At 44.0% G+C, this 12,225-nt stretch overlaps 1 protein-coding gene across 4 annotated transcripts in view; it reads left to right on the top strand.

The window, feature by feature from the left end:
• The window catches only part of SYNE1 (spectrin repeat containing nuclear envelope protein 1), a 466,580-nt gene extending 455,177 nt beyond the window's left edge, over nt 1–11,403 (top strand). For all 4 annotated transcript variants that reach the window (XM_061130284.1, XM_061130286.1, XM_061130285.1 and 1 more), the window contains 3 exons: nt 367–459; nt 1,876–1,934; nt 10,424–11,403. In XM_061130284.1, coding sequence (XP_060986267.1) covers nt 367–459; nt 1,876–1,934; nt 10,424–10,664 — 393 coding nt within the window. In that variant the 3' untranslated portion in view covers nt 10,665–11,403. The remainder of the gene's footprint in view (nt 1–366; nt 460–1,875; nt 1,935–10,423) is intronic.
• The last annotated feature ends 822 nt before the right edge of the window (nt 11,404–12,225 follow it).

The following is a 12,225-nucleotide window of genomic DNA, read 5'->3' as shown; positions in this document are numbered from 1 at the left end:
CAGTGTTATATTTGCTATGTGCATACACACATCCCCTCGTTCGTGGACCGCCCTCCCACCCTCCACACCCATCCCACTCCTCGAGGTCACCACAGAGCACTGAGCTCCCTGCGGTATACGGCAGAGTCCCACGAGCTGCCTGTTTTACACATGGTCACGGATTTATGTCAATCCTAATCTCCCAGTTCATCCGGTGTGCCCCCCACCCCCCTCCACGTCCACACATGTCTTCTCTGCGTCTGTGTTTCTATTCCTGCCCTTCTCTTTTTCCCCAGGATGAGGATGGGGTGGGAAATACTTTGCAGATCACAAAGCCGTCATGGCTCTGGGACGTGGCATCGTTAAGAGCATCTGTTTCTCACGTAGGACCTGTCTTCCTGGTCTTCCGCTGACGAACTGGACACCTCGGGATCTGTGAGTCCTACCTCGGGAAGAAGTACCCCAAACAGACAGAAAACGGTAACTTCCCAGGGGTCACTTTCAGTTGGCCCAAGGGAGGGAACACGGGGGCGCGACGGCCTTTGTACCCGACTCAGGGTCCGGGGGCTCTCCCCTTGCAGAGCAGGGGTCCCCGGGCAGCGTGGGGGTATCCCTCGGTGGGACACGGAAGAGCTCCGTTTCCTCAGCCCTGCCTTGAACCCTCTCCACAAATGCTCAGGAGCGAAAGGAGCAGTTCTGTTTTTCAGAAGAATCAGGATTCAACGTTGCGGTTCATAAGCAGGGAAACAAATTATTTTTCTTGCTCCAAGGGCCATTTCTAGTAGAACAGTGCCCCCTCCTTGTCCCTTTGGCGGCCCCTCCCTTCAAACCACCACCGCCACTGTCCACCTCAGAAAGGTAGGCTCCACATAAAGGGGCGCCTCGGGCAGAGGTGGACGGAACCGAGCATCTCATGAGACCATTGCGTTTATAAGACCAACGGGGGCTTTGTTGACTCTCAAGCAGAGAAGCTCCTGAAGGTGGTCTTGAAGGTTTTCTGTGATTGTATTGCCCCCAGAGTGGCACCAGCTCAAGATGACTCACGCACAAGGCCTGTTATGGGGCACACCATGAGGAAGAAAAGACCAGTTTTGGCCCCTGCTACCCTCTCTACCTTGATTTCTCTGTGTAATTAGAGGCTCGTTTTTTGTTTTGTTATTATTATTTTTTTTTTTTTGGTCTGGCTTTATGATTATATTCACTTTGATTATCATTCCATTTCTTTACTTTTTAGAAATATTGATTTCATTTGTATTTTTTTTTTGTTATAAACACTTAAATCCTATGCTGATAAATGTTATTATCTTTTTAGAATTTTTTTTTTTACTACATTCACTAGTTTCCTATAGATCCTAGTTTAAGAATGTGAAGGAATACTGGCTTTTCGAGTCAAATTTTAGCCTTTATTTGAGTATTTAACTTATTGAGTCTTCATCACTATACACAGAACAATCTCACTTTATCATTATTTTTTACCTACCTGCCAAGAATTGTAATATTGTTCCAGTGTACTGGAAGATGAAAAAATATGTAAAGTATATTTGACATACATAACATAACATATTGCAGTTATTATTTATTGTAATGAAATGTGCAGAGATCTTTGGGTGGTGTAGTCATTTATGTTTTTACCATGAGAAGGGGGAGAATTGTACCCACTGTGATAGACATGCCCAAACCACCATCCATGTTTCTTCAGTGATGAATAACATAGATGTTAATTGATTTTGCTTCTTCAACCAAAGAAAAGCCAGTTTCCTTGATTCATGGGTACTGATCATTTCATTTGATTTATATTTCCTTTGCTGCACTTTTAGTTTAATTTTCATCAGTAGCTCGTCTTTATTTGCCTGGACTGAACATTCTTCTTTCTTTACCCCTGTTCATTGCAAACAGCCACGAGGCAAATGTAGTGTCTCACAGCCTGGACCCTCTGTCAGCAGCCCACATAGCAGGTACCTTATTCTCCTGGTTTCCACACTGTTCTAGAACTCCAAGAGGATGATGAAAATTGTCCATGATTTAGTCAGGCCTATATTTGGTCTGCCTCAGGGTAGTTTCTCAACTACCCTTTTCAGTCCACACCCTTTCCTAATAAATTAAGAGAGACTTTTCTAAGTGGAAAGTACAAGAAAATCTCAGAGCGTAAAATATTTGGGCCCCACCAAAATTTTGTTTAACTGTACATAGGCCATCCAGTACTTTTCATCCGATGGTGTTTATTCCGTGTCCTCGTAAAGATTCGACGGCTCTGATGGCACAGCGCCATTCAATTCATGGCAGAATTTTATCATCCTCTTTATTTCTAGATTTTACAATAAGATAGGTGATAGATCAATGAATTATTTTACCATCCCCAGAACCCACAAATCTGAATAAAATCTACTAACACCCCCAGCTTTTTATTTTATTTTCGTGTTTTATCCAGATGGTGGGTTTTGGAGTCTCAACATGGCAAGTCCTAATTTGATATCACTTAAAATTTATAAGCACCTTCTCCCTTCTGCTTCTCCTAAAACTCCTCTTCAGCCAGCACACACACTTACCTTCCTGACACTCGCCAGCTCTTTCCCTCCGGAAACAAGAGCAGAGCAGTCAGTCTCCCCCTCCCCACCCCGGGGACCCCCAAACAGCCTCCTCACAGCTGCCACTCTGCTTTACGCCTGGCTTCCAACAGTCCCTGTCTCTGCAGTCAGCGATGTTTTGCCTTCTTCGTTGTCGGTGTGATGTCTGTGCCCCTGGCCCTTCCACCAATGAGTTCCCATTTCCCCAGACAACTTTTTGAAAATGAAAATACTGCCCTTGGAAGCTGACTCTTCATTCCAGTCGCCAGCAGTTCACTGTTAAAAGTGGTTTGTCTCACCACTGAGCTGGAATCTCAGTTCCTGGAAGGAGGGTGGGGGATGAGGAAGCGTAAACAGGCCCTGAGTCAAGAGTGTTAGCTTTCCAGCTGTGTGCTAAAGGGACCAGCCTTTGCTTCTGGTCGTTTCCACTCAGCTGTGTAGTACAGAACAGATCATGATCTGCTTTCTGGTTTTAAGCTTCCCTTCACTATGTTTTGCTTTTTTTTTTTTTCCCTTTGGTTTGGTTTGATGACAGTTTTGTGGGGCTTTTTTTTTTTTTTTTTTCAGTCTGTAACAAAATATCAATAATAAAACATGAATGGAGAAAAACTCACAGGGATTTTTGACAATCACGATGGGCTTCTCCAAGTGCGCTGATGTTTTCTTGGCCCCCTATAAAAAAAAAGACATCATGTACTATAGAGAGATCCCTGTTTCATAAAGTCTATCTTCTCGCCACAAATTACTGATGTGTCATGAACAGAGATGGGGCATCCTGTCCCCACAGTGTTCCTTTAAGGATACCAGAGATCAACTCTGTAGTTGACATAAATGATGGTGATGAGAAGGGGAAAAGCTCCTATGTTATTAACAGCATCCATACTAGTAGCAACCGCCCTTTGGTTCCCAGTTTCCCATGTTCTTTCAGACAGCCACCCGGCCTTCTGAAACGTCAAAGGCCTCATTTCTCAGGGCAGCAAGGGCTTTGACACGTCTCCTAACGGGGCTTTGCGGCTGGGACAGCCACGTTCTCACTGTGACATCCGCAAGCTGCCTTCAGCTCTGCTCTGTCCGGCGCTGTTTATTAACATCTTTCTGAGCACACAGCACGGTGTCCACTTTGCTGCTTACAGGACCTGAAGTACAAATGATCCTCACCTGGACGGCAAACGTCGGCAGACACCTTGGCAGGCGGGTTGTGGTTGAACATTCTTGGATCCTTACCTCCTTGGCACCTCTCTTTGGGGTGCACCTACGTGGACAATAACATGGAGAGTCTGTTGGGAAAGAATTAACTTCTCTCACAATCCGGCTGTCACGGTGTTCCTTTACATCGGACTGGAGATTACCTTGTGTTTGATCTTGCACTGGTCCAGCAGACTTGAAAGGTTATTGCCAAAGCACAAACAGTTTAGAACGTTGACCCCGGCCATCTGTGATGGGAAAATTTTAGGCATGTATTCTTTCTGAGAGCAAAGAGGCTGACTTGAAAGAAGCTGGGTATTCGTTTGAAGGGAGGGTTCTTATATTCTTTTGTAGTTTAGAGTCAGATATTAAGAGTATCAGTTGTTTGCCTGCTGTATATTTCAGATTGATTCTAGAGCCATTGTTCTCTGTTCTCTTACTTGATATTCTAGGCCTAACAATGGATTGATAGCAGTGTTTACCATATACCTACTATGTTTAGGCCCAGGACCCACAAAATTAATACAGTATGGTTCCTGTCATAGAAGAATAGCAATATGTCAGAATCTAGGGATCCGCTAAATCAAGACTCTTTAATATTCTAAACATTTGAAAGCATACATTCCTAATAACTATTCACAATATTTGATATTAAACATACTTAAGATGCATGGCTTTTTGAAGCCAGGTTTATGATGGCCCAGCTGACACTTTTTCTCCAGTTTCGATTTGAAATTATCTAACCTGAGAGCCAATAACTCTTCAAAATTCTACTCTAGATTAGTTGAAGTGCACACATGGGAAGATTTTACTCCAATTTCCTACAAGGCAAAGGAAAAACTCCTCCATAGTCTGCAGAGAGGGAAATGATGACTTCATTCCAAAGCTGAGTATTGTAACATGTAAATCTTCCCTGGGTGTCTTTAGTCTTTCGCACCTTCTACACAAAGAGCTGAGACAGAATAAGTGGCAAATGACTGGCTGAAACACTGAAAGAGAAGGAAAAAAGGCCTCATTTTAAAATCTGGTCAAGGCAGCATTTAGGCAGGCACAGTGGGGTTTTTACACGTACATGAGGGCCTCACTGTAAACACTGTTCAATTTCTTGTGGAATTTTTTTTTCAGGTCTTTTCTGTTCTCCCTGGGGATTTATTTATTCAAAGCTCTCAAAGTGCCTCAGCCTAAAACAACCTTGCTCCCGAGGCAAGCTGGACACCCTGGCGTAGGACAGTTAGTTATAGGGGCAGGCTCATCTATATTTCCTTTATATTTTGAGGTCTGCATTCCCAGTGTTTCCCAGGAACAAGTAAGACACTTTGGAAAAACACATCACCTCTTTGAAAGTACTGCTATAAATCAGGACTATTTCCCTGGAAGCAAAGGCTGAATCTAGTAAAATCCCTAAGGGTGTGAGTCAGCACACCCTTGCTTTAATCATACAGATAAGAATGATAAGTTGCTGACATTTATTTAGCATTTAGTGTATTCTAAGGACCATGCTAAGCGTTATATATCTGTTACCTCATTTCTTATTTAATCCGCCCAGCATGTTCTTTCCCAATTTTATAGACAAGGATATCAAGAAATAGAGGCATGAAGATGTAGAATTTGAAACCAGGTCTCTCTTACTCTGAATCCTAGCTCGCAGGCTCTTAATGAGTGTGTGTGTGTGTGTGTGGGTGGGTGTGTGCGCGTGCGTGCAAATGCATTCAGTCGCTAAATCATGTCTGACTCTTTGCAACCCCGTGGTCTCTATAGCCCACCAGGCTCCTCTGTCCATGGGATTTCCCAGACAAGAATACCGGAGTGGGTTGCCATTTCCTTCTCTAAGGGATCTTCCCAATTCAGGGATTGAACCCGCATCTCCTGCAGTGGCAGGCGATTCTTTACCAATGCACCACCTTAAGAGGGTTACTTTAGACAACAGTTCCAGGTCTGGGGCTACCATGGGCTGCCTGAGATAGCTTTGGACCAGCCAGAATGTTCATTTTGGAATAAGGGGAGACACACCCTAAGTTGATTCTGAAAATTTTTCTTCTAAACCACATACCCAGGGAATAAAGACCTTTCACACAAGAACAGACAAGATCATGGACAACCTGATATTTCCTCACAAAATTTTCTATTCTTCTGCTGCCAGAGTTTGCTCACAAGTTACAAAATGAGTTGAAAGTGTCTTTTCATTTGTGTTTCAGTGATGTATGCACAGAATTAACCCATTTTATTTCCTTGGTGACATAAAATTTTTGAGATGAGTCGCACTCCACATGCACACTCACTCCTTGGGCTTCTCACAGCCCTTCTGAGACTTTCTTTGCTGTGGTGTGTTCATAGGTATGGGCTTCCCTGGTGGCTCAGCTAGTAAAAATCTGCCTGCAGTGCAGGAGATCTGGGTTCGATTCCTGGGTTGGGAGGATCCCCTGGAGAAGGGAACGGCTACCCACTCCAGTATTCTGGCCTGGAGAATTCCATGGCCAGAATTCCCACAACTACACATATTTTGGGAAAGAAATGAAACAATGCCTGGGCAGTTTTTTTACCCTCAAATTAGAATGAGCGAGGGGAGTGAGAAAAGTCATAAAATAAATGTTTACTTATAGAGAATAAGCATGTTTTTGCAGGACAAGTTTACCCAAAATATCTCCATTGATTTAAGTTTCTTAAGCAAGCTTACACATTTAGTTTTTCCTCTGTCAACACAGCCTCCATCGCGTCTGTTTGTGGAGTAAGGCCCTTGGAGAGGGATGAGTGAGAGGTCTTTGTTCTTCCTCCTGTCAGATTCCCCAAGACTCTTGAAACTTAATTGATTTTAGATTAATAGATTAAATATTAAAAGTACTCACTTCCTTGGTGTCATTAACCTGCTAGTATTAATACTAGAAGCACTGGGACAGGTTCATCCTAAGGAGAGAGAACTTTGGACTTGTTGAAACCTTAGTAATTGCCCCCACACGGGTGGCATTGTTTTCAGTAGACCAACTGGATATTTCCAAGAGCAGTCAACTGCATGGAAAATCACTAAGCACTGTGTTCTCTTTGTCCCAATCTTAGCCCATTATTTCTCCCCAGGTTGGCATTCTTCAACATTAGAAAGCTTGCACTGATTAAATGTTAATACAGAATGCTCTGATGCTGTTAAATGTGCCATGTCCTCCAGTAGACTCTACAGCATCTGAGCCTGTCATCCAAAGATGGTGACCTTGTCTTGCTTTTCTCAGGAGTGGACTGGTCAATGTGTAGCTCTTGTTTTGATCTCGATCTTTGGCTTAATTGTTCAAAGAAGCTAATAATTGACAAATGGGCTGTTCAACTCTGTCAGTCAGATTCTGAATGATATGCATGAATCTGCCCATCCCTAATGTCCTGAAGTGTCTCCTAAAGAAAAAAGTCAGTTTGAAATCTCCCTCATTTTATTTAGATGCTGAATAATAAGGAAACGTGGAGCTCTCTTTTGTGTTTTTAAGTCATCAGACAGCTGACAGGTGGAGAGTATTATTCACCAGGACCTATTTTCAGGCCATTCAGTCCAGAGCTCATGGGTGGCTGTCTCATCCTTCTCCAGACACTTTAAACCACTGAATTCATAAACTGTCAGAACCAAACAGTTTTTAGATTAATGCTTTCTCATCTTTGCAAATGAGAAAACTGAAGGCAGAGAGATTAAGTTATTTGCCCACGTTGTACAGTTGCCTCAAAGTAGAATGCCCCTGTGTCCGTATACTGACTTGGTGGTCTTTGTAAAACCTGTGAGGCTTTATGGTTAAAGGCATTCATTTGAGACATGAGGAAACCACTTGCCTCCAAGTATTTTAAGATATTGCCTTCTTTGCATCTGCATGGGAGAGACCCATGATGTAAATATGACCTGGATGACCTTCATTCATGTCACCAAACAGCAAAACATTACAGAGACATGCTGCTGGAGCTCTTCCTTTTATATTTTTTTACTTTTTGGCTGGACCTCGCAGCATGTGGGACCTTCATTCCCTGACCAGTGATCGAACCTGCGTCCCCTGCATTGGAAGGCAGAGTCTTAACCACTGGATCACCAGGGAAGTCCATACAGCTCCTCCTTTAATTGTCAACTGGGGCAAGTGATTTACTCTATTTATAAAGCCTAAGTTCTAAAAGTTAGAACACCAGAGTTGAAGTTTTCATTCTATGCCATTCTAACTGTGTAACCTCGAGTGGGTTGCCTAACTTCTCTATGCCTCCTTTATGTCGACTATAAAATGAAGGTGGGACAGGAACACCGAGGACTGCTGTGGGGATGAAGTGACAGACAAATGCTTCTGTTATCCAGCAGTTAGAAGAGTAAATGTGAACTTTTGTTAGTTATTTATCTACAAAATCGGAAGATGGATTAGCTATTCTAAGGCTTTATCTCAGCACGAATATTTTACAGTTAGGTAGCTAGAGAAAGTTCTCTTTAATAGATATGTGACAGACTTCTTTTATGCCCTGGGTCAGGAAGATCCCCTGGAGAAGGTAATGGCAAGCCACTCCAGTGTTCTTGCCTGGGAAATCCCATGGACAGAGGAGCCTGGTGGGCTACAGTCTATGGGGTCACAAAGAGCCAGAGGTGACTGAGCATGCACACACAGAACTTATCTTCACAAAATACAGTGTTTCTGAGTATCGGTCCTAGCAGAGGGCAGTTAATCAGTTTGACCACTAGATGGTGATTGAACTCTTGTGGCCTCCCAGTTGGTAACCTCTTTACATTCACCAATTACTGGAAGACCTAAGTGTATAAAACATGGAGCTTGCAAGTTGGAAGCCTGTCTAGTCTAATTTGAAGGATTTGAAGAAGAGGTTGTTGCACAGAGATGAAGTCAGTTGTTCAAGGTTTGTAGACTGGAAAAGAACACAGTCCCAATTAAGGCCAGAGATCTGTTTTTGTCAATCAGGCTCTGAGAGATGCATCAGAAACCCAGTATAGTACACGGCTGCTCAGAGCTTCTACAGGGCAGGTCTAGACTGTTTGTTTCACGTATTTCTTTGTGAATTTAATGAAAGAGTAGTCCCTCTGTTCCCTTTTAAGGGGATTACTTCTGTTTTTTATCTTAACATTTTCTTTGGTGTCACTCCTCACTGATACCGGTGTAATCTGGCTTCCGAAATTAATGGTTAATAAGGGAGCTCTGATAGCTCAGTTGGTAAAGAATCCACCTGAGATGCAGGAGACCCTAGTTCAATTCCTGGGTCAGGAAGATCTGCTGGAGAATGGATAGGCTACCCACTCCAGTATTCTTGGGCTTCCCTTGTGGCTCAGCTGGCAAAGAATCTGCCTGCAATGTGGGAGACCTGGGTTCGATCCCTGGGTTGGGAAGACCCTCTGGAGAAGGGAAAGGTTATCCACTCCAGTATTCTGGCCTGGAGAATTCCATGGACTGTCTTGTAATCCCTGGGGTCTCAAAGAGTCGGACATGACTGAGCGACTTTCATTTTTCCTTTCAAGGTAGCTGGAGACAGTGTTTTCTCATGAGATAAGGGTACAGAATGACCAATACAGTGTTCATACCTGTATACCTCTCCTGTGGTCTCACAATCAATGCCCCTACCATCAAACCATTAGAGAATTCAGACTAGGTGTGGGGAGTCGGTCTCCTTGGTACATCTGTTCTTTCTGCTTCTGCAATGGTGTGTGTGTGTGTGTGTGTGTGTGTGTACAATTGCTCTTGTAAATATCATTGCTTTCCTCCTCTTCTCCACTAGTAACCAAAACATTAATGGATGCTTACAAAGAAAAAGCAGTACCTCCCACCCAGAACCTACTTCCATATTCCGTATTTCACAGGCAGTCTTTCTTATGAATTTTGAAGTTCATGCTTCATCTGTAATGCACTGTTTCAAAGTAGATGGGGAAATTTAAGAAGATAGGAAAACATGGAACATTGGGTTTAGAAGGAGCCTTCAAGACACAATCTATCTTCAGAAACAGTGTGTCTGTTTCCCACATTGATGGAGCCAGTGACAGAAGGATCACCCTGGAGTCAGTATCATTCAGCACCAGTGTTGTGTAGACTGACTCCACCACCACGCTTATTCTTCCAGCTTTGGAATCTGCCAATGTCAGGGCCAGTCACTGACTCAGTGCAAGATGAAACCAGGGAATACTCTAAGGTTAATTCAACTCTGTGGGTCTGTGCAAAATGACTGCAGCTGTCCTTGTCCTTGCTGCACAGACTCTGGCATGTCTAGGACAGGCTAGACGGGAGGAAGACCTTGTATCATCCCAACAGCCGCTAATTGTGCCTAATGTTGCTCTTGATAGTCTTACACCAAAAATGTACTGCATCAAACATCTACATTTTAATTATCCCAGGTCTACTTAATTTATGCTGGTGGGGTGTGTGTAGAGCAATCATCTTTGTTGGAAAAGACTTTGCCAAATCGAGGGGCGGAATTTGAACCCAGTTAGTTACCTTTAACCAACTAAATGTCTGCCTTCCATCAGTGCAGTTTCCAAACAACTCTTCATTTGGTGGTGGGGAGATCACCTGGGTTTACTGCAGAAGGCTGGCAGCTAACTGCCTGGTTGGGTGGTGTTCATCAGCTGGGTTTACTGCAGAAAGCTGGCAGCTAACTGCCAGGTTGGGTGGTGTTCGGTCTAACCAAAGGGGAGGAAGCAAACAGCAGCATCCACCCAACACTGGAGATACTTGAGTTATTGATGTTGATTCTTCTCTCAGGTCCATAAAAGGTGGCTCCGATTCCTCCCTTTCTGAGCCTCGGCCAGCCCGGTCCAGCCGAGCCTTCCTGTTCAGAGTCCTCCGAGCGGCTCTTCCCCTTCAGCTCCTGCTGCTGCTTCTCATTGGGCTGGCCTGCCTAGTCCCAATGTCAGAGGAAGACTACAGTTGTGCTCTCTCCAACAATTTTGCCCGATCATTCCACCCCATGCTCAGATACACAAACGGCCCTCCTCCTCTCTGAACCAAGCAGATGCTCTCGGCAGCTTGCTGCTGGTCACCTAAGGAGGAATTTGGCCCAGGGCAATCCCAAACGAGCAAAGAGAGGACGTGAGTCTTGGCGGATGCCCTCGGTACAGCGGCTGTCGCTCACCTCCGCATCCCATGCGTGCAAATCACGGCTTCGGAGGTGATGGTAAACAGTGATGGGGGAGAGCACATAGAGGACAGAAGCTGGGAAGAAATTTTGATTGAGCCTCAGCACTAAAAAGAGTCAAGATTTCTACCGTTCCCTGGACACGTGAACTCTGGGCCCTTGGCCCATCCTGTGTGTTCGCAGGGACTTCAGAGACCATCTGGGCAGCTTTCCCACGGTGCTGCTCCATCCATTCAATAAGCAATGCAGCCTGAGCACCATGTTGTCATCGAACAATCTACCAGCCAACCAGTGCTGAAGAGATTTGAAGACCCTGTAACATACAGTTTTTAAGAGCTTATATGGCAGCTTCCTTTTTACCTTGTTTTCTTTTGGGGGCATGATGTTCTAACCTTGCATTAGAAGCACAAGCTGTAAATCTAAAAGGCACTTTTTTTTAAAGGTATAAAGAAACATTGGATGTAATAAATAAAAATCATGGAAGGCTTTATGTGAAAAAAAGTTGAATGTTATAGTAAAAGAAATGATATTTATGTATGTACAGTTTGCTAAAGCCAAGTTTTGTTTGTATCAATTTATTTGCATTTATTACAGATACTATGAAATATCTTGTCTGTGGGTTTTTTTCCCCCCTAAAGAAATGACTCTAAATTTCCCTATTAAGCAGGCACTTCTCAGAATGCAACCTGCTGCTGCTGCTGAAGCTGCTAAGTCACTTCAGTCGTGTCTGACTCTGTGCGACACCATAGATGGCAGCCCACCAGGCTCCCCTGTCCCTGGGATTCTCCAGACAAGAACACTGGAGTGGGTTACCATTTCCTCCAATGCATGAAAGTGAAAAGTGAAAGTGAAGTCGCTCAGTCGTGTCCGACTCCTAGCGACCCCATGGACTGCAGCCTACCAGGCTCCTCTGTCCATGGGATTTTCCAGGCAAGAGTACTGGAGTGGGTTGCCATTGCCTTCTCCAGAATGCAACCTAAATTATCTTTTCTTTTTTTTGTAGAATAAATGAAGCTGAAACATAAGCATATGTTAAAAACAAAAGGGGAAAAGGATGGACAGAGGTAGTACATATTTAGACAGAACTCTGGATAACTTCTCCCTTCTTCCACAGCCAGGCACATCTCCCCAGCTGTCTCCCAGGTGCCTCCCAGCATCTTTCATACCTTTCCTATTCTCCTTTCTTTTCTGTTCTCCCTGCACAATTGGAGGAACCACCTGTGATGTCCTGACTGAGGCCCCTTCTCCATTCCATCCCAAGATTTACCAAAAAGCCACAGGAATATCCCTGAAGCACGCTTCCATTCAGACCCCTTCTTTGCTCCAGAATCTTGTTTTCATCATCTAGTGGAGGAAATAGAATTTTAGTTTATCATTCAAGTCCTCAGACAGTCAGATTTTATTCTGTCCATCTCATCTTGCCAACTCA

The sequence above is a fragment of the Dama dama genome, chromosome 26 (assembly GCF_033118175.1).
Source record: "Dama dama isolate Ldn47 chromosome 26, ASM3311817v1, whole genome shotgun sequence".
In the NCBI taxonomy this organism is placed as follows: Eukaryota; Metazoa; Chordata; class Mammalia; order Artiodactyla; family Cervidae; genus Dama; species Dama dama.
The sequence above is the reverse complement of the archived record's forward strand: the minus strand, read 5'-3'. Positions and strand labels throughout refer to the sequence as shown.